This window comes from Anopheles coluzzii, chromosome 3 (genome assembly GCF_943734685.1).
Source record: "Anopheles coluzzii chromosome 3, AcolN3, whole genome shotgun sequence".
Taxonomy (NCBI): Eukaryota; Metazoa; Arthropoda; class Insecta; order Diptera; family Culicidae; genus Anopheles; species Anopheles coluzzii.
The window spans coordinates 2,164,696-2,191,980 of NC_064671.1; the positions used below are offsets into that span (position 1 = coordinate 2,164,696).

Below are 27,285 nucleotides of genomic sequence, written 5' to 3' on the forward strand. Positions count from 1 at the left end.
GCTGCTTTCATCCTGTTTGCTGTGTCTGCATAGGAATGAAACATGATTATCACTGCTTTTCCCTTACCAAGTCATATTTTGCTTGGGTATTTTCGTGTTTTTGTTAGAATATACTGATTAAAGCAACGAATAAATTGTTCACCTTCATTTGTTTCGTTCAGTCTTTCTGGTGTGCTTTGCAATTTCAATCTACCGGTTCTCCAAGGTCACGTTTCAAGTACATCCGGTCAGTGCTAAACCCATTTTAGTACAGCTGTTCGAAACGAGACCAGCCGTTTGTATCGATAAAATTGAAGAACCTTATAGTCCCGTGTTCTGGAACCGTTTTCTTGAGCTCTGTTTTTATTTCGAACGGACGAAAGTGAGCACGGAACACAAATTGTGATTGCAAAGCCGTAACAATTGTGTTTGTGTTATGTTGCTTCTCTTTCCTGGGATGTTGTTTTATGTTCCCTTCCCCGCTGGTAATGTTTCGTAGCTTGGTGTGAGTGCATTTTATGACATTCAATAAAAATCGCATGAAACAAATATTAACCTCCAGCCAGCCGGGGTGAGATGATGAACATGGCAAGTCGAGAAATTCGGTTGAGAAGAGCAATTGTGTATGATAGGAAGGAAGGCTGGTGAGGTGTGGTATGGCCGCTGAAATCGTTCTCCACACACCGGAAGGACGTTCATCACTCAGAATGGGGTGTTGGTGATGTGAAATAATCAGCCGTGGGCTAGGTCTAGGAAATCGAATGCACAACACAATGCAGTTGGATCATTGTCGACGGTCCTGAACAAGCATCGTTGTGGTTTTAGCTTAGCAATTTCAAGAGTGAAGGTAGTCCGTCTTATGAGTAGCTTGTTTTTCGGAGAAATTAATGCACATGAGTTGATGAGTTTGGTTAGGCTTGGAATCAAACATCGGAGGAAATTATCATTCTAGGAAATGGACTACCGTAAGCAATTTTAAAGTCGCTGCTGAAAATGTTTCAATTGCGCCCTATCAGAAATGCTTCTCAGACGATTTAAACAATTTTATACGAGAATCACATACAAAAAGTGTTTAAAACTCGCATGAAAGAATCTCCTTTACTATGTTCTATGACCACACATCCCCGGGAAAGATTGAAAAGTATGTGTTACCTTTCCGATTAAAAACAGTGGAAGGACATTAAAAATTCCATTAACGGCGACAAAGCAGCTCCCATTGCTGTGTGATATTATTCAAAAGCATTTAAATGGAATGCAAAAGGGCACATACAAAACGGGCTGCAGATTTTTTGCATCCCAGACGGTGTAGTGTGTGCTCTTTGCACTATCATGTTCACAGTTTCTTATCTTTATCTCTTGTGTGCATGTTTGACCTGATTGCATGATGCATTTTGGGGTGAAAGTTGTGCAAACCATTGAAATGAAGAACCACAGACACGTCCGTTGGCTTTTAGTTCGCAGCCATACCTGTTTTTGTTTGCTCGGTGCTTAAATACGTGGAAGAGTGAAACCTCAACACAGAACTAAACATAATCTGCATTGATTAAAAAACTTTCTAAGCGATGCTGGTAAAGCCCATGATGGATGAGCCAAGCTCCAAACATTTCCAAAAAATTGTTTATTTGGGAAATAGATAATTTATTATCAGCCAACACAGACAAGGGAAAGCAGATAAAACCTATTCCCCTACTATGGCTACCTTTACCCAAAATCAATAAATCTAGACTGTCCCAAAATGCCTCGAAATCCCCCAAAATTCCCATACTCTCCCTTTTGGACGGGACACTCGGAGAATGGAAACAATTCGACCGATACTATCGGAATGCAACAACTACGGCCAGCTGGGGCGTGAAAATGGAGTGCCAATTTGCAAACGGAATTCCCTCCCTCCCTCATCATGCCGAAAACTTCGAGAATCCGCTCACGACCCTGTCTCCCTGACCGTCATAGGTAAGTGTTCCCCAATTGAATCCTTCTTAGTCTTGGAACTCCAACTCCAATAAACCTTTCCTCCACCAATCGCTCTTCTGTGCTTAGCACGCGCTCGGATCTTTGAGCAAAACAAGAATTTGCAATTTCCTTCCCTCTGTACGCTGTTCATGGGAGAAACACGGGACATTCCATAAATAATACTCCGAAACCATGGCCGCAAAATGGTATGGTCAATAAATTTTGTCTATGCCGGGACGGAGCTCACCGGGATTCCTTGGGTTTTGCAATCGAACGGACGGACGATGGTCTGAAGTCGGTCGGATAAGCTGTCCAATAATTTATGACCGGAAGTAGCCATCGACGACATTCACTCATGACAGGGAGGGAGAACGAGAGAACCGTTGTAGGTTTTGATCGCGGGACGTAAAAAAGGGAAAGTGGATCGCTTTTCGGATCTTTTTCGCTTTCCAAAGCAATAAAGTTTTGTTTCGTCGTTTTGCGTTCGCTTTTCCAGATAAATAACTCGTCCCGTGTCAGTCCACACAGCTCTACTTCCTGCTTACATGTGAATCTAGATTTGGAGGATCAACACTCTGCGCTCTCTTCACCAGTTAGTGCACGGGGTAAGTGTTTATGTTTTTACTTTTTCCGACAGGGTTTGACAGCTGTCACCTTTGCCGGAAGCGCAGAAAAATGGATCCATGGAATGGAGAATATATTCATCGTACATCAAATTCCCGAAAAAGCCTCGTGCTCTGAATAGAATTCCAATATCTGTGAAGGGATAGCATTCTTATCAGTCTTTTCTTCATTTCCGGAGTGATATAAATGCCTTTAGGAAATGAGGAACGAACGTTTGACGGCGGTTGTGTGGGCCTTTTATGTGTGGTTTCGTACGAAAGAGGCTTCAGCAACACGAAATGTAGCCCCACTCGTCATGGACACATCAAACGAAGGCCAAAACGCGGCATGTAGATGATGTGCAAGCTTACCTCCGTATAATTATCACCCCGAGAGTACGATCCATGCTGGCAGTCGAATGTGAGCACGTTGGCGGCCACCTTACACGCATTTCCGCTGACTTTTCCGGCTGGCCCAGTGGGAGCAGCCGGCGGAGGAGGCGTTGGAGTGGGAGTCGAAACGGAAGAGGTCGGTACGGATGCACCCGTAATGCTCGAGTGTCGTTGCATCGCTGCGGGTGCTACACTCAAGTCGCCGGTTGATGTGGTGAGATGCTGTGAAGTGAGTTGATAACAGGAGGAATTGATGCATTAATGGTAGTTTTGCACAATTTTCACGCTATGAGAAAACTTTGGTCGGTGTATTTCGGAAGTGTAGGTCGTCGGAGTCACGTTTGTCGGATGCTGTGGCAATGGTGTTGGTGTTGTAGAGTTGGAGTATAACTTAAACATCAGTTAAACAGTGGCTTTCGGCGTGATGTTGTCGGAGGATGTGGTTGCAAACGGCAGAAATGTCGAAAATGATACGCATCACACGCGACTAGACCGTTGCCAGTGTGGGAAAGATCGTTTATGTTAGCCGCAAAACGTCACTGCTAATGGAACTCGAAACAGTATGGGAAAAGGAGCAGCAAAAAGCAGGCTTCAACCGTTTCAGTTAAACAGCCAAACTGGAGGAACCCCAAAAAGGGAGATACATCAGCGTGGCAGACAGTGCCCGAGTTGAGTGAGATGCTGGTTGAGTTTTCATTAGCAAATTAGTTTTCTCAAGCGCCCTTTCGTCATGCCCTAGAAGCCGTTGATGAAGAGCGTCCTGTTGGTCCTATCGTTTGTTGTTTCGATGCTGCTGGCAGGGAGAAAGCTAATTGTTTCTGTCATTGTGGAAATTTGAAGCCGTTCTGGAAACGGTTGAATTTGGGCCGTTTAGCTTCGGGTGTGTTGAATTCAAAGCGAGTCTCCAGTCACTTGAGCGCTGTAGAGCTGCTGTAGATAGGGTCTTGAAATTCTTGGAACCATGAGTCGGTGGATGTAGAGAAACGTTTAATGGTCTTGTCTTTTCCTGTTCGATTCATGCTAATACGGCATCTTATGGGAGATAGAATTTGTTGTTACAGTACACCGTAAACGGCCTGGAGCCAGTATCATACATTATGCTTTTATCTATTTGTACGTCGAACGATGCCTTCAAACCGCCCATTTTAGAAGCGAATTGTTTGTGACAGGTACGTGAGTGTAATGGAAGCGTGTTCAAAGTGATGCAACATAGCTCACGGCAGTACTCTTCCAAAGTCTTTTAGCGTGCTAACACAGAACTCGTCTAAGGGGAGAGACATCAAGAACAGTGATAACTCCACCCTCCGAAGATCAATTCAAACCTACCACCGACCAAACCTACACCTCCAAAATCGCATGGAAATAAAATCTCAGTCGAAACGAAGCCATAAACGAATAAACACTTACCAACTTTCCCATGGAGCCGAACTTCTTCTGACGGTCCTTTTCCAGTCGCAGCAGAATCTGTGCGTTCTGCTCGCACGTGTAGGTGTGTTGGCGAGGATTTCTCCTGTCCAGGCTGTACTGATATAATGGCCTTAATGGATTCGGTATTATCTGTAAATATTTGATTCGGAGAAAAACGAAACAGAACGACATAAGCTAAGGGGAAGGGATGCTGCGCCGTGGAGCAAGAGGAATGGCTAATAACAACAAGACTTTTGAAGCGACGAAAGGGACGAAAGCGATAGAATGAAATCGAAGATGAGAAAAAGAATGGCCTGAAAATAGTCCGATCGAAGCGATAAAATGGCCAGAGTAATGTGAAGTTACTAGGCATTGAATGTGAGGGCTGCTCTCGAATAGTGAAAGTGTAGAGTAACACCGGAATCAGTGTCGAATGCCTTCATTCAGCAGAAAGGCAACCAAACTTTGGCATCGTGTCCGGCAAACACATCAAGCTGAGGGCTAATTGGGATGAAACTGCCAGCAAAAGTAAGGGAATGATAGATTAGCAGACCATATTAGTGACACTTTCACACGTCCACACATCCTGCTTGGGGCGAACCACTCTGGCCGTGATCGGAAGAGCCCTGTCAGCTATTTCGTCCAGAGTGTCAAGACCACAAGCCTACATCATGAGACCGAACAGGCTGTAGATATGTATTTGATGTGTGAATAGCACCATTACGTACGGTTATTGGTCAATTTGTGTAATTGTGAGCTTTATTTCGTACATTTGGAGGTGATGTAGTGTGGTGAAGGATCGGTAAGATAGAAACAGAAAGGTTTTAGATGATTCGAAAAGAAATGAAAGAGAGATGCAGAGAAGCATGCTGGAGAGAAGGCAGAAATTTGCCTTGCCTTAAAGCAATGTAGTCATTTGATACGATCGATTGAGTAATGCAAATGGTCTTTAGAGTGAGTTGAAGTACCAAATGGGCATTGATGAAAGGTTTGCAATCGTTAAAGGCAAGTGTGAGAAGGTCAATTTGCTTTAAAAAATCAACACATTCACATTCCTGAGGTTGTGATGTGAGCTTGAATTAACCTCAAATGAAATATGTAATTAGCTGCATTCATTGGGGCAGTTAAGAGCTATTCAACAAAATGGGAGGCCCATCCGTTAACCTTCACTGTGTAGATGATTCCTTAAAGAAACACTTGAACTTACGGATATACTTCACTTAACTCAGGAAAGTAATTGCTTCTAATCAATGGTTAGGTTCTAAATATAGCTCCCGAGGCGGGAAAGTTTCTACCTCTAAGAATGAGTGTGAGCTTTAAGCACTTTCATCATGTAAACCAAAGCTTTTACCCAAAGCAACTTCTACCCGCACCACTTGACCGGAGAGAACTTTCCATTAAAGGTCATCGTCCTTTTCAGGCAATTTTCACACCAGCAGGCTTGGTGCTGTAAAAGCATCAGTCCAATCGACGTCCTTGAGAAAGCAATAACGACACCCCGCCTCTCAACCAGAGTGAAAGATGAATTTTCAATTTGAATCTCAGGCGATAAGCCGAAATGTTTAATCTGGCTTATTCTATTTCGTATCGTTCCCAAAGCTTGGATTTGTGAGGTTTCTCTGGTAATGGGACCGAAAACTTGAAGTTACGTTTTGCTGGCGTTATTCGATTCCATTTTCATTTCTCTCCTGCTTATCTTCATCGCAGGACAAAAAACATTCCATCTTACCGTGTCCTTGTTCTTCCCTCCAACGTATATCAACAGCTTCCGAGTCGCTCGGTAATATTGACGTAATATTTCGCCCACGGTAGCTTCTTATTCTTATGGTCTACGGCGCTTCTTGTACGGAAGTATGATGATAACGTGATTAAGAAAATTAATTACAAACTCCCATTCCACCGGCCTGACGACGTCTGCTGACGGCAAAAGAAGTCATCAGGTCAGCTGCAATGACTGGGCTTCCGTTTGCCGTCGGCTCTACAATCGTTGGCCGTGTGGAGGGCGGTCTTGTTGGCGGTCAGTATCGAAGTGTCAAGACGTTGGTCGTTCCGTTGTATAAATGATATTGACCCAACGGAAGCGATTATCGACTAAAAATAGAGGAATCCGTGGAATTATTTTCGCGCAGATGGATGGAGTCTTCCTGCGATTAAGGAGATTAGAAAACGAGTCAGCGACAGGGATTTCTATTCCCCTGTTGAGAGACACATTAACTTTTATAGCCTCGGGAGCGTGATGCGTTTATGAGATCGTGAAAGATTAAACAAGTGATTCCAGGGAATGGCTCAATGGAAGTTTGTTTTAATCTACGAACTTCTCAATGAACTGACGTTGTTCTAAGGACTATGCTGGAGCAAGTTTAAAGGAAGTTTCAAGCATAATCTGAGTTATTGAAAATAAAATCATAAATCACGGCATCTCTTTGGCGTCCTGCATCCTTTATGAAGAGAGAGAAATATAATAGCCACTGTAATACCACTCCAGCTGGTTATTTTCCATGTCGACCTTCAACTTCAACTTGTTATCGAGTAAAAAAAACTTATATCAAAGCGAACGTCAATGATTAACAAACCATATCGGTCATTTCATTCTCTTCCACCCCAATGCCCCATTCTATTCCATCGATGTTTGAAAATGGATGAAAGCAAAAGAGCGAAACAGGAACGAAAGGAAGCAGCAGATGAGAAGGAAATTCCTGTAATAATGACTCACTTACCTCCGTTTCCGCGTCGCAGCTGCAGAGTGACAGCGTGCTTAATCCACCCGGACCTCGTTTGAGGCTGTTCCGGCTACCGACCGGGTCCTGATGGTTGGTGCTGCTGTTGGCATTTTTCAATATCGAACCACCACCGCCAGCGCGTGTCAATGTGGCAGTTGCGGCGACCGTGGCAGAGATGGGGTAGATGGTCTGAGCCAGCTGGACATTGGGATGTTGCTGCTGTTGCTGCTGCTGATGGTGTTGATGGTGATGCACACGATAGTGTGTGTGATGCTTGTGGCGATGGTGCTGCTGCTGATGATGCTGCGGTTGCTGGGGATGCTGGTAGTCCGACTGAGACGAGGAGCAGGTTGAGTAGCTATCGTTGTCATGGTGCGGCTGTTGTTGCTGTGCTGGAAGTTGTCGCGAGTACTCTCGCAGCTTTTGCTGGTGAAGCAGGACCTGCGATTTTATCGTTTGGTCGGTGTTATTTACATTTAAATTGGATTTGCCGCCGTAGCTGTTGCGTAGTGTGTGGAAGCGTTTAAAATCGTCACTGAGCGATGCTTCCGTTTTGACGACGGTGGGTGTTAAATTTGTCCCCGGAGGTCGACCACTGCTGGCCGCTGTGTCCAGTGGGTGTGATGTTTGCTCCGCCGGACCATGCGATGTGGATTGCGAGGTGCTGCTGCTGGATGTTTTCGACCAGCTCTTGGCTAGACTGGAACCGGCGCCGGATCTCGTAGCGGTCGTTCCGGTCTGTTGTTGCTGTTGCTGATGATGATGATGGCTGAAGCTGCCACCAGTTCGATCCGCTCCGTACTCCACGGGGCCACCATTAGAGGTTCGTTCAAGGGTGCTTGTGTTTGATTTTTTCAATCGCTGATGATGACTATTGTTACGTTTCAGGGAACCCCCGGTATGGCTGGCTGCACGGCCATGTTCGGTAGTGTTCGAGCCTGTCGAGAGCTGTCCCGGTGGGGATTGCACTGATTGCGGATCGATCTTTCCGTTGTGTTTGTGCAGATAGCTCTGTTTGCTGCGATTAGTGTCTGTCATTTTGTGATGTCCTACTTCGGAACGGTGTTTGAAGGAACGCGCAGTTCAATACAATTGGAGAATGGCCGTTTCGCTGGACCAACACTTTACTTGAAACGTTTTACGTTTCCAACCATTATTTCCTATCAAATATCAATTGGCACTGCCAAGCACAAGAATGCGAGGAGGACATCTCTCCATTGCACCGAACACGTTCAGATCATTGCTATTTGAGAACAAAACAAAGACTTGCAATTAATGCTGCGAAAAGGTAAACTATACCTGCATTGATAACGACAAATGGTCTTTAATAAATTCTGGAATCAAATAATCTTTGGTTCCTATCACTCTCTCCACTACCCCAAAGCATATCGATAACCGCAAAGCTGACAGTCCATGTGAGAAAGTGATAGGATGAATGTTGCCCTTTTGAAGCCAACCTTCACAGTATGAAAAGTTCGAAGCACGAAGGTCGAATGAAAAGAAGCAAAAAGCGATGGAAAACCCCTTTCGGTGGTCGGTTGTTTGTCGCTAGTAGGAAAATGTGGAGCAAGTTACTAACGAGGTAATGTCCTTCCACTAGATGTATCTTTGGCAACGGATTAGCTTCCAGCTGCATCGGATTGGCCAGGGTTACTGTGGCTACGAAAAAGGTTCAAAATATCCCAAACATCGTTAAGAGCGAACCGAAGAACTATTCCTGTTAGAAAGACCCTGTTTAGGTGGAATGAAGCTACCTACAGCAATGTGCACTGACTTGTGAATATTTTACGTTACGCTCACAGGAAGAATTGCATGGAAATTGTGGTCGTTTTGGTTGGGAAAAACACATACTTGTTTGGGACTCGTGTTCGTTTGATTTCTGCCAGTTCCTGCTTATTCGTTTCTCTTACGGTGTATGATCCTTATTTGCAACTTTATTTCAATTATTCTTTAACCCCATGTTCACCTGTGTGGGTTTGTGGATGCTTTCAGTACTTCTCCTTTGCCACAAGGTATCCCGAGCAAAAAGGATATCTTATTTTAGTATCCATGGTGAGTTTGAGTGTCGTTCGTTCATGCCCTTATCATGTGGTTCTTCTTTTAGTGCAACTGTGCCGGGAAAGCTTGATGCGCTTTTACAGGGCTCGTGAGAAAGGACTATTTTCTGTTGGAATGTTCTTTGCATATTGTTGCAGTCTTCTCAGAAGGTCTCGTGTATTGTTACTTGAATTTGAACATGAATTCATCTTGTGTTCATGTTTCGAGAACCACCTCGTTTGCCATTGATTTCCCTGAGGCTCGCTGGAAAGTCGCCTGATGTATTGTTAAACCTGTAAGAAATGGAAAAAAGGAATGATTTATTGTACAAAAGCTTAGAGATTGATTTGGTGTTGGTGATGTGTGCATAATAGTGTTTGTCTGGAAAATGATGGTTAGTGTACGATCGAAGGATATGCGTCAGTTTGCTTAGAACGAGGCGCATGTAATATATTTACTTAGGACAATCTGTTTGCTCGCGCTACAATGCATAAGACTGCAAATTTTGCCAGCCTTCATCGAAAGGTCCAACATACCACCCATGTTTATCAAGATATTGATTTGAATGCTATTTCACGAATATTCCATGAACTTTAAAAGAATCATTCTTAGCAAAAACAAGCTTGTGTAATGGAACAAGTAATTATAATCCTGCGAAGGGGTAGGGTTGTGGGCTAAAAATTCCCATGATTGCAGATACTACCATGACGAGATAGTTCCACGGAATTGTCATTTGTGGTGTATCTTTTTCCATGAAAATCCGCTCCATGGACTATCATTACCATGATGTTATCGTTTTTCACCCTCTCCCTTGCTCCGTGATAGCTTGTGGTTGATATGTTCATTAACCTTGTACAACAATCATAGACATGATGCTGGAGTGTGTTTGTGGTTGACGGCCGTGAAAAGGTCGTTTTGATAGGTAAATTGAGCCGTGTACGCAATGGTTAATTGTAAAATAATACATACGATGGTGATGTTAAATGGGGCTTTCTGATTTCCTGTCCAGCATCGGGATGTGTAAAAAAGCGTCCCAATCATAGCTGTTGTAATTGCTTTCATGTTTAACGGTCATAAATCTGTTTCGTCTCGGCTCATCAAAAGAGCTCGCACAATTAATGGGAGTTGCTGTGCGTCATGGGAGGAAATTGATATGTACAATCATTGTGATTTATTGCTGTTGGTATGTTTGTTACTTAACCGGTAATAAAACATGGCAACAAATACATCATCTGCAAAACGTTTCATATTATCAATAATCTAATCGATTTTTTGGGATTTTACAAGATTGATATAAAGCTGGAAATTGTTTTAAACTTTGATCATAGTTTAAAGAGAAAAATATGTTATCATCTTGTTCTTCAAACCAAAGGATGTTTATCATTCATTTTAACAACTGATTGGCTGATTAAGCTGGATAGACAAATATTGACCTTCGAGGAATGTGTTGAAAGTGACCAAGCGTCTCGTTGTGTTTGTTTTGTGTTGCTGTTGTCTTTGGAATCATTCTTCCGCTTGATGCTCATCAATGACGTAGTTGTTCGTCTAATCATGATTCCAAACATTTTGACCAAATTCGGTGAAATGATTTATCCTATTAAGGCTGTTACCGAATCAAGCGAACAAATATCGTCGTTCAAGCGAGCGTCGAAGGAACGTACACGAACGCACCAATACGAAGAAGCTAGGAGCAATGAACAGCAAGGAAATACTAGGTGAGGAAACCACGATAATGTATTTATGTTGCTGATGCTTACGTTGTTGCTGAAGCCGTGCCAAGGATCATCGGCAACGTAAAACGCTGCTAAGCGCTCGGCTGATGGGCAACGGGCTAACGAACGAGCATACACACTTGAGATCCGCTTGAAGCTAATAGAGGTAGCTATGGTGCTGCGGTGCTTAAAGCTCGTGGCAATGATGTTGCTGTGAGCTTGTTTCGCTTCTCTCGTGCGTTTCCCAGCTCTTCGCTCCTTGTTGATCCCGCTCAAGTGCTATTTTTGTGCCATTTTTCCTGAGCAAGAGGACGGCTTGCGGGTGTGTTGGTTTGCCTATACATGTTCTCATCATTGGCCATGTGATTAACGCTGAGTTTTGTAGCTTGATAGCGATCCAACAACAAGCAACAATGAGGGGCGAATTCACTCATGCGTCCTTTATAGGGAGAGTCCTTTCGGTGGTGTGAGTTTCGCCAATTAATGGAAGAGTATAATTTTACCAATAAATGTTATCATTGGGTGAGTTCATTAGTTCGAACAAGTGAAACAAAAGGTGATGGTGAAACGTTTGGGAAGTCTACGTGAAGATATCTTAGTAAGGTTTGTTAATTCCTGGATTCGGTGGACGATGGATCCGCCTGGTGTCTGGTAATTCCATGAAAGGGGGTTACCATGAATCTGTATCTAGTTTTTGTATAATTGCATCAGTTTATTACGGTTAACAATAACAATGTAGTATTATACTAATCCAGAACTACTTACAAACATATGTATATGATAAACCAGACAGATTCTGAGCAGATCAAACGAATTTCAGTTACTTGTTCCTGCTTTAATTTAAATCCAATATCCGCTATCATGTTCGATAATTTGATTTATCCATCAGGATTTCCTCAGGATACCTAGGCCTTCGATGCAATTTTCACGTTCAACACCGATACTTCAGATCTCATCGTAATTTCCACTCGCTCGGGCCACCAGTAACAACAACTTCCGACTTACATAAGCCTCGCGCAATCACGAATTCCGATAAAACGGGGCTAAATCAATAGCGTTTGGCTTCCATTATTCGGTGGGGCATGTTAAGTATTGCGGACGTGCCTCGAATCGAGCAGCACGTTTGACTTTTCGGGGGAGTTTAACGAATTTATTCATCGTACAGTGTACTTCCCGCGCTCGGCGTGACTGGCGGGCTTTGTGCTTTGTTGGCGTAAAAGGATCAAATGGGATGAAGCACGAAAAAGCGTTCGCGATCGGGAAACAAATCACTTTTGCCCGCAGGGGTAAGCTTAGTGGAAGGTGGATATGAATATATGTGTGTGTGGTGGATACCTGAATTTCCTTCTCCATCAAATCACAGGCGGTTGGAGCAAGATTAATCTTTCGAACGAATACAAACGGATCGTTCTGTTAAATGGTCAATACTTTTTTGTTGATGGTCCGTGACGAAGTGAAAGACCGAAATTGGTGCTAAGATGTGTTTATTAAGGGGCTGTAATGTGTTGTTTCGCGCTCATGCGGTGCTAACGAACCTCAGTCATGCAGGCAAATTGTAATCAAAAGTTATTTATTCCCACAATTTGTAACAGTTGACCTGCGATGGTTTGTTCATACATTTATAGCTTTATGGCATGAGGATGAATCTTGTAAGCATATGGAATTCACAGAAAAACACTAATGGATCAAAGATACGCCATCGAAGGATTTCAATACGCTTTTGTTTTCAATCGATTGAAACTCAAATACCGAATCTCTTGCGCCACCACGAAAAGCCTAATCGATTGGCAATCGACTAACGTCAGATCCAACCGTTCTTCTTTTTGTATGTCGAGTAATTAAATCCCTCGAAGGATTAGAAAGTGCCGCATCATCACTGGCTTATCTGGATCTAGGGATCCAAACAAAGAGCAGAAACCGCATGGAATTCATTAATATCGAAAGGTTCACCGTGGGACAACGACCCTTGTGTGAGTCGCTCGTGTGAATACGCAAATGAGGATGGATCCGCCTCGTTTAGAGCCTTTAAAAGCCAACCAGACGGAGCTTTTTTGCCATACCCCTTTTGACTGTCAAAGGAAAAAAACCTGTCGAACAAATTTGGCACTGACGAGATCTAACGACGTCCCTGAGCTACTCGCTTTGTTAGTGTGAGAAAGTGTCCCAGTCCCACGAAAACAAGGCCCACGCACGTACGTATGGGTCAGACAGTGAAAAGTGAATAAATATTCTTTCGCATCAATTAGTTACGCAAATGAGTGTCCCGCATTCGGCAACCTTTTAAGCCTCGTTTGATGGGCTTGCAGGGAACGTTGAGCGATATCTAAAAGCACTATGATTTTTCACATGTTTGATGTACGCGAGTTTGATGCAGCTAAAGAGGAAAAAACAGGCTGGCCCTTTGGTCGAACCACTTTCAGCGTGATTACGGGGTCGCTTGGGCTTCTAAAAGTGACAATAAATTGAATGTAGGTTAATTAATCAAATTGCTATCCTGGCCAGTTCTGACAGCTGCCAGAGCTGCCAAACTGCTAGTGCTAGTGGATGGGCAGGGCAGACACAACATCGTTGTCTATGATAGAGCAGCCGAATAAGAGCATCGATCAATAAAATGGCGATGGTGAAGAAGAGCAAAAACTCTCCGCTTGTTTGTGTTCGTTTGAGTATGCTAGATGCATCGATAATAGGGTATTGGCGACCATTAGGCCTAGCGAACCGGAAGCTCCACGACCAAGCCCGCGCCCACCATGTGGTGTGACTGTGTGAGCGTAAATTGATTTATGATTTATTCATCAAACATAGCTCAGCATAGCAGCATACCACCAAGCGGCAGCAAACACTTCTCGCTCTCGCACGACACTTCCAGCCAAAAGCGTCCGACGCCAGAGAGCGATGCCCTCACAAACAACTAATCCAATAACCGTAACATAAACCGCAGACATCGGAACCTCCCCTAAAATATCCCTTCGAAGCTGCCCGATAAACAGAGCAACATTTTCTCTAATATGTGTATGTATGCTTTCGATACACAGCCATGTACGTAAAAAGTGTGCTTATCCTGTTTCCGAGTCCTGTTGGATGGGAAAGTACAGCTCAAAAAACACTGCACGACTGTGTGGTTTGAGTATGTTGGCAGGGTAACTAGAACATAACGATATACCATGTTCTGGTTTGAATGTTTTTGCTTCGGTTCTGGGAAGTTGTTGATTTTTCGCTTCAATGCACTTCTGAAGAGCCACAGTGAATAAAGAGCTCGTTATTTCTACTTCATTTTCAAGCAGTTTGAGTAGAGTGGGTTCAATTTTAGCACGGAATTTGTTGTTCAAGTTGTGTTCATATTTGAATATTTAAATTATTGCCTCAAAATAGCATGTTATGAACAAAAACATGTAAACTATCATATTAAGATGATTTCCCCGTTCGTATCTCGGCACTCGTAAGCGTTAAATCCATTTTAGAATGCCATTTCACGCCCGAGCAACGTTCGGTGCTATGCATTTTAAAAATGCATTTATAATCGTTGATTGGAGTCGCTTGAACGAGCCAATTGCTTCCTTGCCACTGCATCCCATTCCCGCCCTACCCGCCGTCGAACGAACGAACGAACGAAACGTGCCCTAGTTATTGCAAGAAGCAAAGTGTCTAGGGATCCATGCACTGGAAAGTGTAAGCCGTGTGCATGTTCGCTAGGTGCTATTTAATCGCTCAACTAGAGCAGCACAAGATGCTTCTGGCAGCAGCCGGCCAGTCGAAGAGAGGGAAGCGGTTCCTGGGGACAAGCTGTTTAATGGATTATTTTATTATGCTTTATTGCGCTGAATAAGTTTTGAATGAACAAATTGAATTTCCCGATCAGGGAGCAAATCGTGCTGGAAATGTTGTGCCATTAGTGTTGGAATGTTTTCCTACAGCTATTTGCTAATGGTCGTGCCCTTATGGGACGTCATAAACAATATTTTCCCTTTCGCAGAAGTAACGCATTAGGAAATTCCACAAAATTTCCTCAAGTTTAATGAAGTGAAAGCTTCGTTTAAACAGAAATTGGTTCGAATTTCGAGCCACAGAAAGTTTTGTGTCATATTTCCACTCAACCCTTTCCACAGAATAGTCCACAGACGAGCCAACCGCTAGCTTGCCAATAAAATAGTGACCATTTTACACCCGCAGCCAACCACCAAATTGGAACGAACATGAATAATGCATCACAATTGGTAGTGCAGCACTCTTGACATTCTGGTGATTGACGCCCGTGCCATCGTTAGCCTGATTAATGGCACGTTTCGAAGTTAAATACACCGGAATGTTGAATTATGGTAATGGTAAGGCTGACAGTGGGCTTCAAGATGAAACAAACGAGCCAAATGAAATCTGCGGTTAATGTGCTGCAAAATGGCTATTTATGGAATCATTCATTTGAGGTCAATTATGGTGCATTTATGCGGGAGCTTTGCGGAAGAGCAAAAAAAATGCATCGCTTCAATGAGGGTAAGCTCTATTATTGTTGGTTTGTTTATTTCTGATGATAGTTTATGATGTTTGTGGAACTGATATTAAATTTAATCGCAATATTAATTTTCATTTCCACAACCCAACTTAATTTGCCTTTTCAAATAACTGTTGAAAGGATTATATCAATGTTTGATGATCTCTTCAACGCCATTCGGCTGACAAATGTCTGTATATTTCAAGTGTTTTCAAATCTGTTTTGGGTAGCAAATCTCTTTGAAACACGTTTCATTGTAGAATGCATCATGCAAAAGGCCTGCGAGCTTTCCAATTCGGAATTTCAAGCTACACCGTCAGGCAGATCAACCGTTAGCTCAAAAACGCCATAACGAACGAAGCGTGGCGCGTTGCACGGTAGACCTGTTCGTCGGAATAGGTGTAGGAATTTCGCCGCTATTTCGCATCGACAGCACTAGGAAGGCAATCGATCTGATGAACGTGTTGCCTGTAGCATGATCTTTGGCGTTGATGCAAAACGCAATCCTTTCTCCCTTCAGAGCGTGGTTGATTGATTCGAGAAAATTGAATGATTTTCCCAGCGCTTCTTCGAGCGAGGTAAAAAAAACAGAGGATTTTGGTGTGTTTTGGTCCAAAAGGCTACCGGAGAGGCGATGTTAAAAGGTGAAAAAACATAACCAAAACGCGTTGTCTTATCAAAGATGTATGCATATCATGCTTTACTCCTTGTACCGTGTTTGATTATTTCTAAGAGCTCATGAATATGTGCAGCTGATCTTACCGTAAGAAAGCATCCTTTGCCCTGTCAGTTTGTTCGATGAGCCGTTCAGATGATGTCAAAAATCGAACGATGTAAGTTGAGTGGTAGCAGTTCACCCTTAGCTATGCAAAATGTACCTTCGCAGGGAAGTTTTTGCAAGCGTTGCAAGAAAATATTTCCACTTTTGCTGACTAAATGCTGTCCCGAAGTTTGTTGTTGTACTGGGCTCTCCTCTTTCCAGGGTGTTGGTGGTTGTTTTGTTTGTGTTGGTCGGAAGTTTGCTTGTTGCTTGATGCCTGTATCCGTTCATCCGTTCCATTCGAATTCGATTGAATTTTCCCCCGAGGAAGCGGATATCCGGGGATGGCGTTAGCGTAGGGCAGTCATTCTACACGTGCTTCCAAAAAACACGGCCATTCATCGTCGTTGACTAGTTGAGGTCTGGGGATAGTAGGAACAGAACCCAGCACATAGAAAAGAAGCGAAACTTTGGAACAGCGAATGCCATCAATAATGAATTTTTGACCATATATCTTTCCATTTCGAAGTTGGAAGGGAGAAGTCGGACTGGTCGGTTCTAATCGTCATCTGGGAAAGATGTCGTAGATGTTGTTGTATTTTTTACATGTGTCTCCCACTGGTCACAAGCCTCATCGCAATCACAAATCTCATCACAGACCGTTGACTTGTTGGAGGATAAATGATGGTACAAGGGAAAACTGTTGTCGCCAGACGCTGGGTCTGCGAATTTATAGAGAAAACAAGAATGTAAAGATGTCCCTCGAGTGTGTTGCGATAAGGATATGAACAGTACGGCTCTTCCGGTTAGGGAATGGAACTTCGTTTGGAGATGTTCTATTGGGGAGCCACGATTTGTCTTTTAGGGATAATTTCAGTGGAGAAATAGAAAGAGCAAACGCTGTTTGAATGGAGCAAACGATTAAACGAATCACAATGCAAGAAATTAAGCAAAAATATTCATTTACAATTATCACCATCGTGGAAATCATGTCTTCATTAAAATGGTAATCCAAACCCAACCCCATTACGAATCAAAAGATCATCTAGAAAAAAAGAAAACCACAAAATGCTAAACAGTCCTCAAATCGAGGATTGATTCTTTGATCCGCTCAACCAGTTCGGCATAAATCGACAGCATCGAATGCAGACACGTGTTGTGAGTTTTTTTTATCATCTTTTTATACCCATGATGGCAGTGAACAGAAAAGGCCGCTGGCAAGAGGAGATGTTTGCTGAGTGCGTAGATATCCTTTTTAACATTTTGCTGCCAAACTGTCAACCCCAGTGTGATGTGAAAGGAAAGGATGTTTGTGTGTGAGCGTTTCAAAGGATTGAAAAAGTTGAAAAAAAACATCGTATGATAGATAGAAATGATACTTTCGGGTAGAATGAGTGACGTGTGATGCGTTTGGTAAAAAGGGTGGATTGGTTGAATTAGGAATATCAGAAATCACAAACAGAGAAATTATTCAAAAAAGTTGAAGCTCGTGATTTGTGAGGTTAAAAACACACCTTTAAAATAAAGCAAACTTTATACCGTTCATTGATAATTGTTAATGACATTTCAATTGACTCTCATTTTTCTTTCAATCCTTCAAAGTTTGCACAGATCCTAGCACAGATTTTATCATTATTCATATCCCACCAATGATTTGTATTCCGCAATCAGCACGTACGTTAAATGCACAGATTGAATCTATTTGTCGAATGGTCGGTTTCGAGCTTTTGACACGAATCTCCATTTATGAGACGAAATAAATTAGAGAACATCTCCTTCGAGACCGGGATGAATCTCGGACACACCCAACACACCGAAGCAAAGGGATACAGAAAAACAGATCTGTGATTGCTCCCAGCCGTCGGGCCGTAAACCATTGGGAAACGGGTGGACGAACAAGCGATGTAGAAAAACGACGAGTGAAATTAAATTAACCTTTTTTGGCCCTACATTCTCCTTCTGGGGTCGATGTTTTTCTCTGGAGACCTTGTTCGAGCTCCCAAAACAGCCCGGAGCACATTTTCAAAGGCGCTTTCATGTTGGCTTTTCACTCATGAGCAGACCAGTATGTTTTGTATGACGTGAAATGTGCGAGGAAAATCCACACGAACAAAGCGTCTTTCTTGTGGCATAGTGTAGGAACGTTCAATTCAGTTGAGAATGGTATTTATTTGTTCTAAAAATTGTCATCAAGAATGACTGCACCACGAGCACTTCAAATGATCGCCTACGTTTTGTCGATGCTGGTTTCTTAGATTTTTGATTCAATTAAAAGCCAGTGGTTAGTAGTTTGCTCGTTATGCAAACGAAGTCACAGGGGATACTGAGAAAAGGCTCAGAAAAGGGATATATTTCGGGACAAAAAAACATGCGAAACTTAGAGACGAACAGTTTGATTGGTGGAGAATTTTGGGAAGGTCTAGGATCCAGGAACACTCCCATCGGTTTGGTGAAAGATGACGCTAAATAGGAATTTCTTAAACAGTGATTAAGAAGAAATGTCATTGGCGTCTGACAAAGGGCCTTATATTTAGGGCGAGCTCTTTGCAGTTTGTTGATGTCCTTCAGAATGAGATTTTATCTTAGCATTAATCCAACTAGGGGCAACGCTCACTGTATAATCATGGACATATATTGAACATAGCTTGGAACGTGATGATGTTTGTCAATTCATAAAACACATCTTTACAGTTACAGACAGCATTAACAAGAATTGTGAAAATCCAAAGCCTTACTTGGCCTTCATTCTTAATCGTTTTATTTTTACTCCTCCACAGTTGACACTACTGGATAACGTACTCCGAAAACAATTATTTTGATGGAAGGTTTATCAAAAAGAAAAAAAGAAAGTGAAAGCTTTCTAACAAACGCTTCACCGGCGAAATGTACTCGAACGGAAGAGTTGTCTGAAGCGTCTGGTGATTTATTTTTCGACAGCCTGAAGCTGTGAGGAGTTGACTGAGATATGGGTTAGTCTATATATCTGCAAATACATGTGCCGTTGTGTGGCAAGAGTTGAAGATGTCGGCAAGATATAGTGTTGTCGCTTTTTCCACCATCACGTTTGTCCTTGTGCCTTCAAATCAAGTCGTCTTGCGACATTCATTGGATTCTGAATCGTGCTTCTGATTCCTTTCACTGATTGTATTCTTCAGCCTTTTCAACAACATACGGACCTTTTTTTGTTTGTTTCGTTATCGACACGAACAAGAGTCCCTCGGCGCGTACCTATCTCGAATTGTTCTGCTTTAAGCTTGATGCAGCAAGAAGCGCTGTTCAGTGCGCATTCTGTGGCCATGACATATCTTCTTTTGTGTTTACCTTTTTTTTTTCCTGCTGCCTTCTGTTTCTGCTTGTTATTTCCAGAAGTCATTTCATTTTAATGTGCTACCGCTTGATGGCCGATGGTTGGGATTTGTTGTTATCTTGGAGCTTTTTTATGCACGGGTATATTCCTCAATGGTTTCATTCGTCTCGTCAGTTGGTTGTCTTTTCATCTTCAAGCTCTTGGAAAGCTCTCCCAAGCGCAAACATGTACATGTGTGTCACCGAAACCAGTGGGTCGCAGCTGTCCACTAGAGGCAACCCTTTGGGAGACCTACATAATATTGATCCTGTCGTGCTCGTCAGATGTCCCCGTGGACTTTGTGGACTGCTGTCGACCGTTGCAAAGGTGGAAAAATTTCAATAAAGTCGCTCACCCAACGGTGAAATGAAATGTGAGCCCATGTGCTGTAAGGGCGTGTGAGATCGTTGAATGTGGGAGTGAGCCATTGAGACACGCAGAACAAAGACAGGCGTACAAGGGTGTAGAAGCCATCGAGAATGTAATAAAGTTGAAGATATTTGTTCACAATTTAAAGTACGTGACTGGTTCCAGTTGGCCAGATGGCGAGAAGCGAGGGATGAAGGAAGGTTGGTTGTTGAACGTGTGGGTCACTCGACTCACAGTCGCATGTTTACACTTATGAAGATGGATAGGCAAATAAAAGATGGAAGTGTGCAAAGCAAAACTACTCGAATGTGTAAGGCTGTTGGAAATAGAAAAAAAGGATCGTTGAGTGGAAACAAGAAATAGATGGAAAATCTCACTCAAAGAAACCATTTGTGTGACTGTCAGTTGTTGAGTGGAGTGACGATTGAAATCCAATTTCGTCCAAAGACTTTATTATGTCAGCGTACAGTAACAAACCGGGAGAGTGCATTTACAGGCCAAGTGTTCCACTTTGTAGCAAGGAGTGTTGCGTAATATATAAAATAAGCAATCATGTAGCATTAAATTGAATTGTGTAAATGAAACTGCATTCACTTTCAATCGAATCAAAGCATTTTCGTCGTTTGCGTAGATGCTCAAAGACCATAAAACGACACGCTCAGTGGGAGAGCATTGAGTTAGCCTTTTTGAAGGTGTCTTTTTTAGCTGTCTTTCCTGGAAGCACGATTACTTATTGTGAAGCTCAGGGCAGGGGTCGTTTTAATACGTGTTTTGGAAATTTTATGCTTCATGTCTTCCGCTCCAAAAAGCACAAACGACGAAAACCTTGAAGCTGGTGAAACATAAAATCCCATTCATAATTTTCCCCTGATCACCTTACAAGAAGACGTGTAACGTAAGAAGCCTCGTGCAAATGACACAGGTGATGGCTGTTTTTAAGACTTTAAAGATAGGCCGCGCCAAAGGCATGAATGAAAAGCGAAGGAAGCCATCGCTTAGACTGATTACGGGAGTACCTGGGTGAAAGTAGGGCAAAAGTGTCTCGGTTGGAGTATTTTACGCTACAATATTTTAGCAGCAAAACAGGGGCAGCAAACAATGAAAGAGACGAGCAAAACGAGTATGGTTGGTGTTTGTCAAAGTGAAACAAGCTAGCATTACGTGGGGACGTGGTCATGAGGGTTGTTGGGAGTTTAAAAATTACTGTTCTTTCAAAGTTTACCTCTCTCTTGAAGGGGGCCTAAAACCAAGACACGCCTTTACTGTACATCTTCGGCGAAAATTCAAACACTTTTCGGAAGGGCCTCTGATAACGGTTCGAGGTTGTTGAGGAAGAAAGGTGAGCAAGAAATTAATTTGTTAATGCAACACACACACACACATCCAACGCATTGACGCTAGAGGATCCGTTGAAGGTGTCGACCGGGTGGGATGATGAAGGTCGAATTGAAAAGTTTAGACATCGTTGTTTCGATCATTCCTCGTTGTTTGTTTGTGTATGTGCTGTATTCCTGTGGGGATTAGTTGGTTGCGTTTTCCTTTTGTGTTTTGAGGTGCTTGGAGAAGAAGAACGAATGAGTTGGATTAGGACGTCGACATGACAGGTTGAGCATAAGGGCATGAATAATTGATGTAAAAGAAAAGGCGTCAGCACATGCGTTACAATGAAGGGGAAGAAACACGTACATTGGCGGCTGGTTGCGTAGATTGTTGTACTGAAGGTGAGCTACGAACGTGTTGCAACACTTTTTTGCTGTTAATTTAGATTATGATATCAATTTATACAAAGGTTTTGGATCCAATGAAACATTTCGAAGAATTTTGTAAAATGTGTCGCAATCTTCTAAAAAGTACGGGAAGATTTTTCTAAGAAAGGATTGCCTCTTGTCACACGTTTTACTCACAAACGCATGAGCTGTAAACTTTCTTCCATAAAATGTGTCCCCCAAAGCAAAAGTTTGTTAATGAAGACACTCTCGCGGTGCAAAGTGTCATTATAACGAAATTATGTCGTTAAGTACGCGCTCATAACTTTCTCACACTTCATTTATTGAGATTCTTGCGGAAGTTGATAACGATCTACCACAAGTCTGCAGTTACTTCATTGTCGCCCCACGGAAGTTTAGCATATTGGAGCACCGTTGTATGTGGAGGCTCTTTCAAACATTCTGCACACGTGCTCGCTCCCATAATGCATGTTGCTTGATCTGTCACGATTCATGTTCGCCAACGGCAAGCACCGCTTCTTGACATGAATCATTGTCGCGTTCTTCACGTGTCTGGCGCTCCTGCTTCATTGTTTCGTTGTATATGTGCTAGCGAAGTGTTTTCAGCTCATACAGTGTTCTAGAGAGCTCTTAGCCATTCGTGAGAAGATGCTCCATCCCCGTAACTAACGAGCATTGTTTTAAAGCTCATAAATCAAATCGTTTAACAAAAGGAATGCACGATGGTGCCAGAGAATCGCGCATACTGTTATCCATACGAATTGTGCGTATTTCCGGTTTGTTACGAATGGACCAGGAAGAGTACCGTACCAGCTGAAAAGAAGGAAGAGTAGGCAAGGATGTCATAACGAGCAGATCGATGTAAAACGTCTTGTTGTTATGTGTAGCAACAATGTGGTTTTAAGGCATTGTTTCAGGAGGGGTTACGCACAGCGTAAGATAAAAGCATCTTCTGCTTACGAACAGAAAAAGCTGGGCAAAAAAAGTAGACGTCACCTTTCAATGTCACAAAGATCATCTCCAGGCCGCACAATGAGGGGATGGTAATGCATTCTGTGCAATGAAAAGCAGATAACAAAATGGACGTTTTCTTCCACGTTATAAACCCTTCTTCTAGGATATCTCGCTGTAATACATTTGTTGGTTTTATTACAGTGGCTGTATCCCAGGCGTTATGCTCTGTCCCTGGGTCTTCAGTCTCATGATATTGTTCATTGGTAAGAACAAAGGCGGGTTCTTGTGCCTACTCGGTGAGATTGAAACAACCCTAAAAGAGGCCTTGTTTATGCTCTTTTCCTGGGCGCATGGTCATCCAATAAACACTCCAGTTCCTGCACATGATACGGACGTATAGTGGGAGTAGCTTTTTGCCGAATTCGCCCTTTACCTTCTTGGGCGTATGTTTGGGATCTTGCTGAGTGTGGAAAGCTTCAAGTGCAAGGTATGTGTCAGGAATGCCGCAAGCTCAATAAGGTTGACGGCCTTGAAGTTTAATGTTCTCATAATGGTCCCATATTATTCATGGGTCTTGACGAGTTCTAACGAGGGAAAGCGTTGGAGACGAAATGAAGCAAAATCGGCGTGGTAGCTCTTTTCCAATAGAAAGGGTGTGAGGATGCCGAGAAGAAGCAATGGAGATGAAAGTGGCGTGTTATAAGCTTGGTTATAAATTTCACTTATGGTTGACATAAATAACCCAACGACAAAACACGAATGTGACATTCGGCAACACCTTAAGTCTGAATGGAAGAAAAACGGAAAGGTTAAACGAAAGTTCGTGTGGGTGTGTTTCTGTTTGCAAAGTGGCTCTCCTACCGTAAAAGATGTCCCCTGCGTGGAAGAGAACTTTTTCTTCCGTTACGATAAGCACATTTCGTACCAAATTGAACACGCAAATCGATGCTGTAAAAGATGCTGAAATAGAATTTCGTATATTATAACATTTCCTTGAAATTTCGTCCTTTTTCTTGTTTTTCTATCCCAACAGACGCGGAAAAAACTTATTTATTTTAAGCGAAAAATACAATTTGCTGGTCCACAGAAGGTCCTTTCCACGCGCCTAAGAACGCAGCAAGCGCAAACAACATAACGGCCACCGGAATCTGTTGACAAAACCCATCGTTTAAAGCTTCCGTTAGCAATTCGATAAATTCGACGCTGTTGTTAAAACTTTGCACCCTCCAGAAAACCGTTCACACTCACCCAGCCAGCTTTCCTGTCCCACCACTTCTTCAATTCTGTTGCCAAACAAACCAGCAAACAAACAGGTCGGTGAAAAGGCGGCAAAACTTATTAAATTTCGTGTTTTGAATTACAGCAAACACAGCACCCCTGCAATACGGCACTTGACTGCGGGCTGCGAAAGTCTCAAACAACTTGCGGAATATTATTATTTGTTTTCGTCGGCATTAGACTGCTCCTTCCCTCCTATTTTGCCAGTGTTTGCTGCCAGGGGCTGAGGGCGGAAGCGACAAGAGCCTGTGTTGGCAACAATTGAGTGGGTAAGGGTGTGTGAAGGTGTGTTGTTCATTTCAGCCAGCAAAACTCTTACATGAGAATAGGTTATTGTCGAGGTGTTGGAAAAGTTTAAAGTTTCGTTTTTTTCCTAAAAGGACACGAATTTGACGCTCTCCCGCAAACGATGAAAAGTCTACGGCTGGTTTTTTTTGTGAAATGTGTATACGTCTACAAAGCCTACCGCTTAAGAGCGCACCAACTAGATAGGAGTGGCAAGTGAAAAACAAAATAAAAGTTCCTAACTTCTGGCATCGCTTTCCGCGCTGCAACGAGGTGAGAAAGTGTAATACGATATGTTTCAAAGTTATTTTTCACTTCGCTTTGCTTACCTTAACAAATCCTTCCCGATGAATACGACAACAGCTGTTTCTGGCTCGCTTTTCCTTCGCGCTTGTTTACGTTGCCCTGTTCAAAGCCGTCGTCATGTATAATTTATTCCCCCTTATTCCCAATTGGCATCTTACAATTGGCACAGTTTTCCGAGTCAAGAGAAAACAACAACAAATGCCCCTAATCCTGCACACGAAAATCCCCGCGCCGCTCGACAAGAAGCGGGGAAGATATTAAATTCCCGACGTGCAAAGCATTATTTCTCTATAATCACACAATCCACTTCCCGCGACTTCACCGGCTCCAAATGGGCTTTTGTGCCTCGCTTTCGACTTTTATGACTCGTGGGATCCGACACAACTCCGGGAAGCGTCGGTTTTATGGGGTTTCCCGGGCACAAACTATGAAACACTTCATTCATCACAATTTAGGAGCTAAGGCTTTCGAAAATGTACAGCATGGCGCAGAGTGCGAAAGGAAGGCGGGCGCTTTGGGTTCGCTTTTTCCACCCACGAACGAAAAGCACCACTCAATCGAGAGGATTCCCCCGAACGATGTGCGGCAATGGACGGGTAGCCGTGGATTCCGATCCGTAAGCGGCAAGTCGTAAAGCAACGGGCTTTACGGTAGGGAGCATTCCTCTACTCTCGCACATTGTTTGGCCAAACTCACTCCACCCGCTCAAACTTTCGCCCGGGTGAAAATCAAAGGTAAATGTAGAATCTCGTTTTGCCTCAACAACCCCCAAACGCTTGAACATTTAAGATTCCATTCCTACGCACACACACACATATACACACACAGAAACGACTCCCACTCAAACACACACTCTAATCACACGCAGGCTCGCCGAGGAGCAAACTTTCGTCGAACGAGCAGAGCAACCCGTTCCCCCAGCGTTACTCGTTTCGGTGGCGTTAATTCGAGTAAACTGTGTTATGATTATGAGACATCGCAGATTATCAGCATCGGCATCGTCGGCATCAACCGTCTTCTCAGCGTTGTCATAATTATCATCCCGCTTTACTCCCACGGCTCGCCCACGAACGATCACCGCATTATCATTATCGTCACTGTCAACACGTTAATCTTCTCCCTGCCTAACGCCGAGACGGGGCGGCTCTGTAGTGCTTTCGGCTCTAAGCCGGCTTTTGCACGCAGTTGTCAAGGAGATATAGAATAGAAGCGCCTTTCCCACGACGAACGGCGGTAGCATATTCTTCGCCAAACTCAGTTAACGCCTTTTTATCGTTGCGTCAGTATCGAACGACTTCTCCTTTTATGGAGGCGTCCGTACGCTCACGTAACGTCTTCTCCACGCGCAAAAATCACGCACCTTTGCAATACACACACATACACACACGCATGATCGAAGGGCAGCTTAAGAAGGGAACATCTTCACCACAAAGATGCCTCCACTAGCTGCCGCTTTCTTTCGAATTGCTGTGTGAAAGTACAAACGCGCCACGTTATAAATCGCCCATAAAGCGTAATGTATGCGAATATTTTTATGACGACCTACACACCTTCACACCAACGCACACGTAACATACTGCCACAATTCACTCCACAATGGGGCTTTAGTCGTCGCTCCAATACATGATCCTCTGTGCCAGTGGACCGGCTAGGTTAGGCGATTGCGAGCTTGTACCGTGTGTTGGTCAGTGGACACGCTAGGAATCTTTTGCTGGAAACTTCCTTTTTATGCTTCCCTTCGATAATATATTTCTTTTTGCCCACGTGAACACTCTACCCATCGACGGTTGGAGAATGGATTCGACGCTTACTGCACAGGAAGCTTCCACACAATCGCATCCACACACACATACACACAGACACACATTCCACAGCACAATTGCGGGGTGAATTATTATTCTGTAAAATCGTGCACTAAATAACTTCCTCGCTCTCTGTGCGCTACACTCGCACACGTAACGCGGCACGTTCACTGGATGCCACCGGGAAACGTGCGCACCACCGCACCGAAAGCAATGCACTGTCACTGCAGAATTGGTGGACTACTACTGTGGGGTAGGTAAGGGTGGGCACGGAACGGAACTCGCCTGAACAATTGGTTTCCCGTCTTGAAAACCGCCGTTGTATTATCATGGTTGTTGGTTTCCGGCTTTCTTTTGAGAGCCAGGGACGGTTCCAGGGATTAGCGAAGCCGCTCGTTACACTTACGTACACTTGGCACACACTGCAACACGCTGACGCTGGTCAGGGGCTGAGCGGGGATGAACCAAAACGCCAGCACAAATCGACATTAGAGACCTTCTGACGCGGAGCACAAAACCGATTCCACTTCACTTCACTTCAATGGCGCACCGAAGGGATGCTGTACCGCCACCGCCAACACACAAAGTGTCTTCAATGTTTCGAGCGCGCACGACGACGGGATATCTCCTAATCACTGCAAAAGCTCCACCATCTACGCTGATGTCCGGAGCTAGACTGGAGATTCGAGCTAAAGTTGTTTGGCAGAATGCGCTGTGCGCGCCGTGCCGTGCCGTGCCGTCCCAGAGAAACGATGCTGTCAGATGCTGCGACGCACGAGGGACAAAACTCACAGCATACTTGGTTCTGGTTTTCCCCTACCTACGAGAGGGGAAAACGTGGACCGTGAGTTTGACAGTTCGCCTTCAGCATGGTCCCACGCTTTGTACAGTGGTGTTTGTGCGCCTGTCGACCAAGTATCACAAACACTACCAAAGGGGAAAGCTTTTCATTCAACGTTTCCACAGCCTGCCAGCCAAACACGCAGGAGGCAACCGGTCTCGGATGTGGGTCACTGGTGCACGGTTGACGCTTGTTAGTATTAGAGCGCCCGCTTGTTTTTGCTTTCGTTTGCTAGTATGTGTGTATTTGCGTTCGCGTTCAGCTTGGTTGTGAGAAATGGGACTAAATATGAGTGGGATTCAATGCGGTGTGCCGGTGATAAACGTGATGCGAC

The 27,285-nt window shown here is 43.6% G+C and overlaps 1 protein-coding gene across 2 annotated transcripts in view; it reads right to left on the reverse strand.

Annotated features, from left to right (window-relative positions):
* Positions 1 to 26,827, reverse strand: part of LOC120956163 (uncharacterized) — a 53,949-nt gene extending 27,122 nt beyond the window's left edge. The window contains exons 1-4 of one of the 2 annotated variants that reach the window (XM_040377537.2): positions 26,521 to 26,827; positions 7,049 to 8,294; positions 4,332 to 4,481; positions 2,904 to 3,146 (exon numbers count right to left, since the gene is read on the reverse strand). In XM_040377537.2, the coding sequence (XP_040233471.2) occupies positions 2,904 to 3,146; positions 4,332 to 4,481; positions 7,049 to 8,089 (1,434 nt within the window). In that variant the 5' untranslated portion in view covers positions 8,090 to 8,294; positions 26,521 to 26,827. Of the gene's footprint in view, positions 1 to 2,903; positions 3,147 to 4,331; positions 4,482 to 7,048; positions 8,295 to 26,516 lie in introns of both variants that reach the window. The other variant, XM_040377538.2, reaches the window with a different exon arrangement.
* Between the last annotated feature and the right edge of the window lie 458 nt (positions 26,828 to 27,285).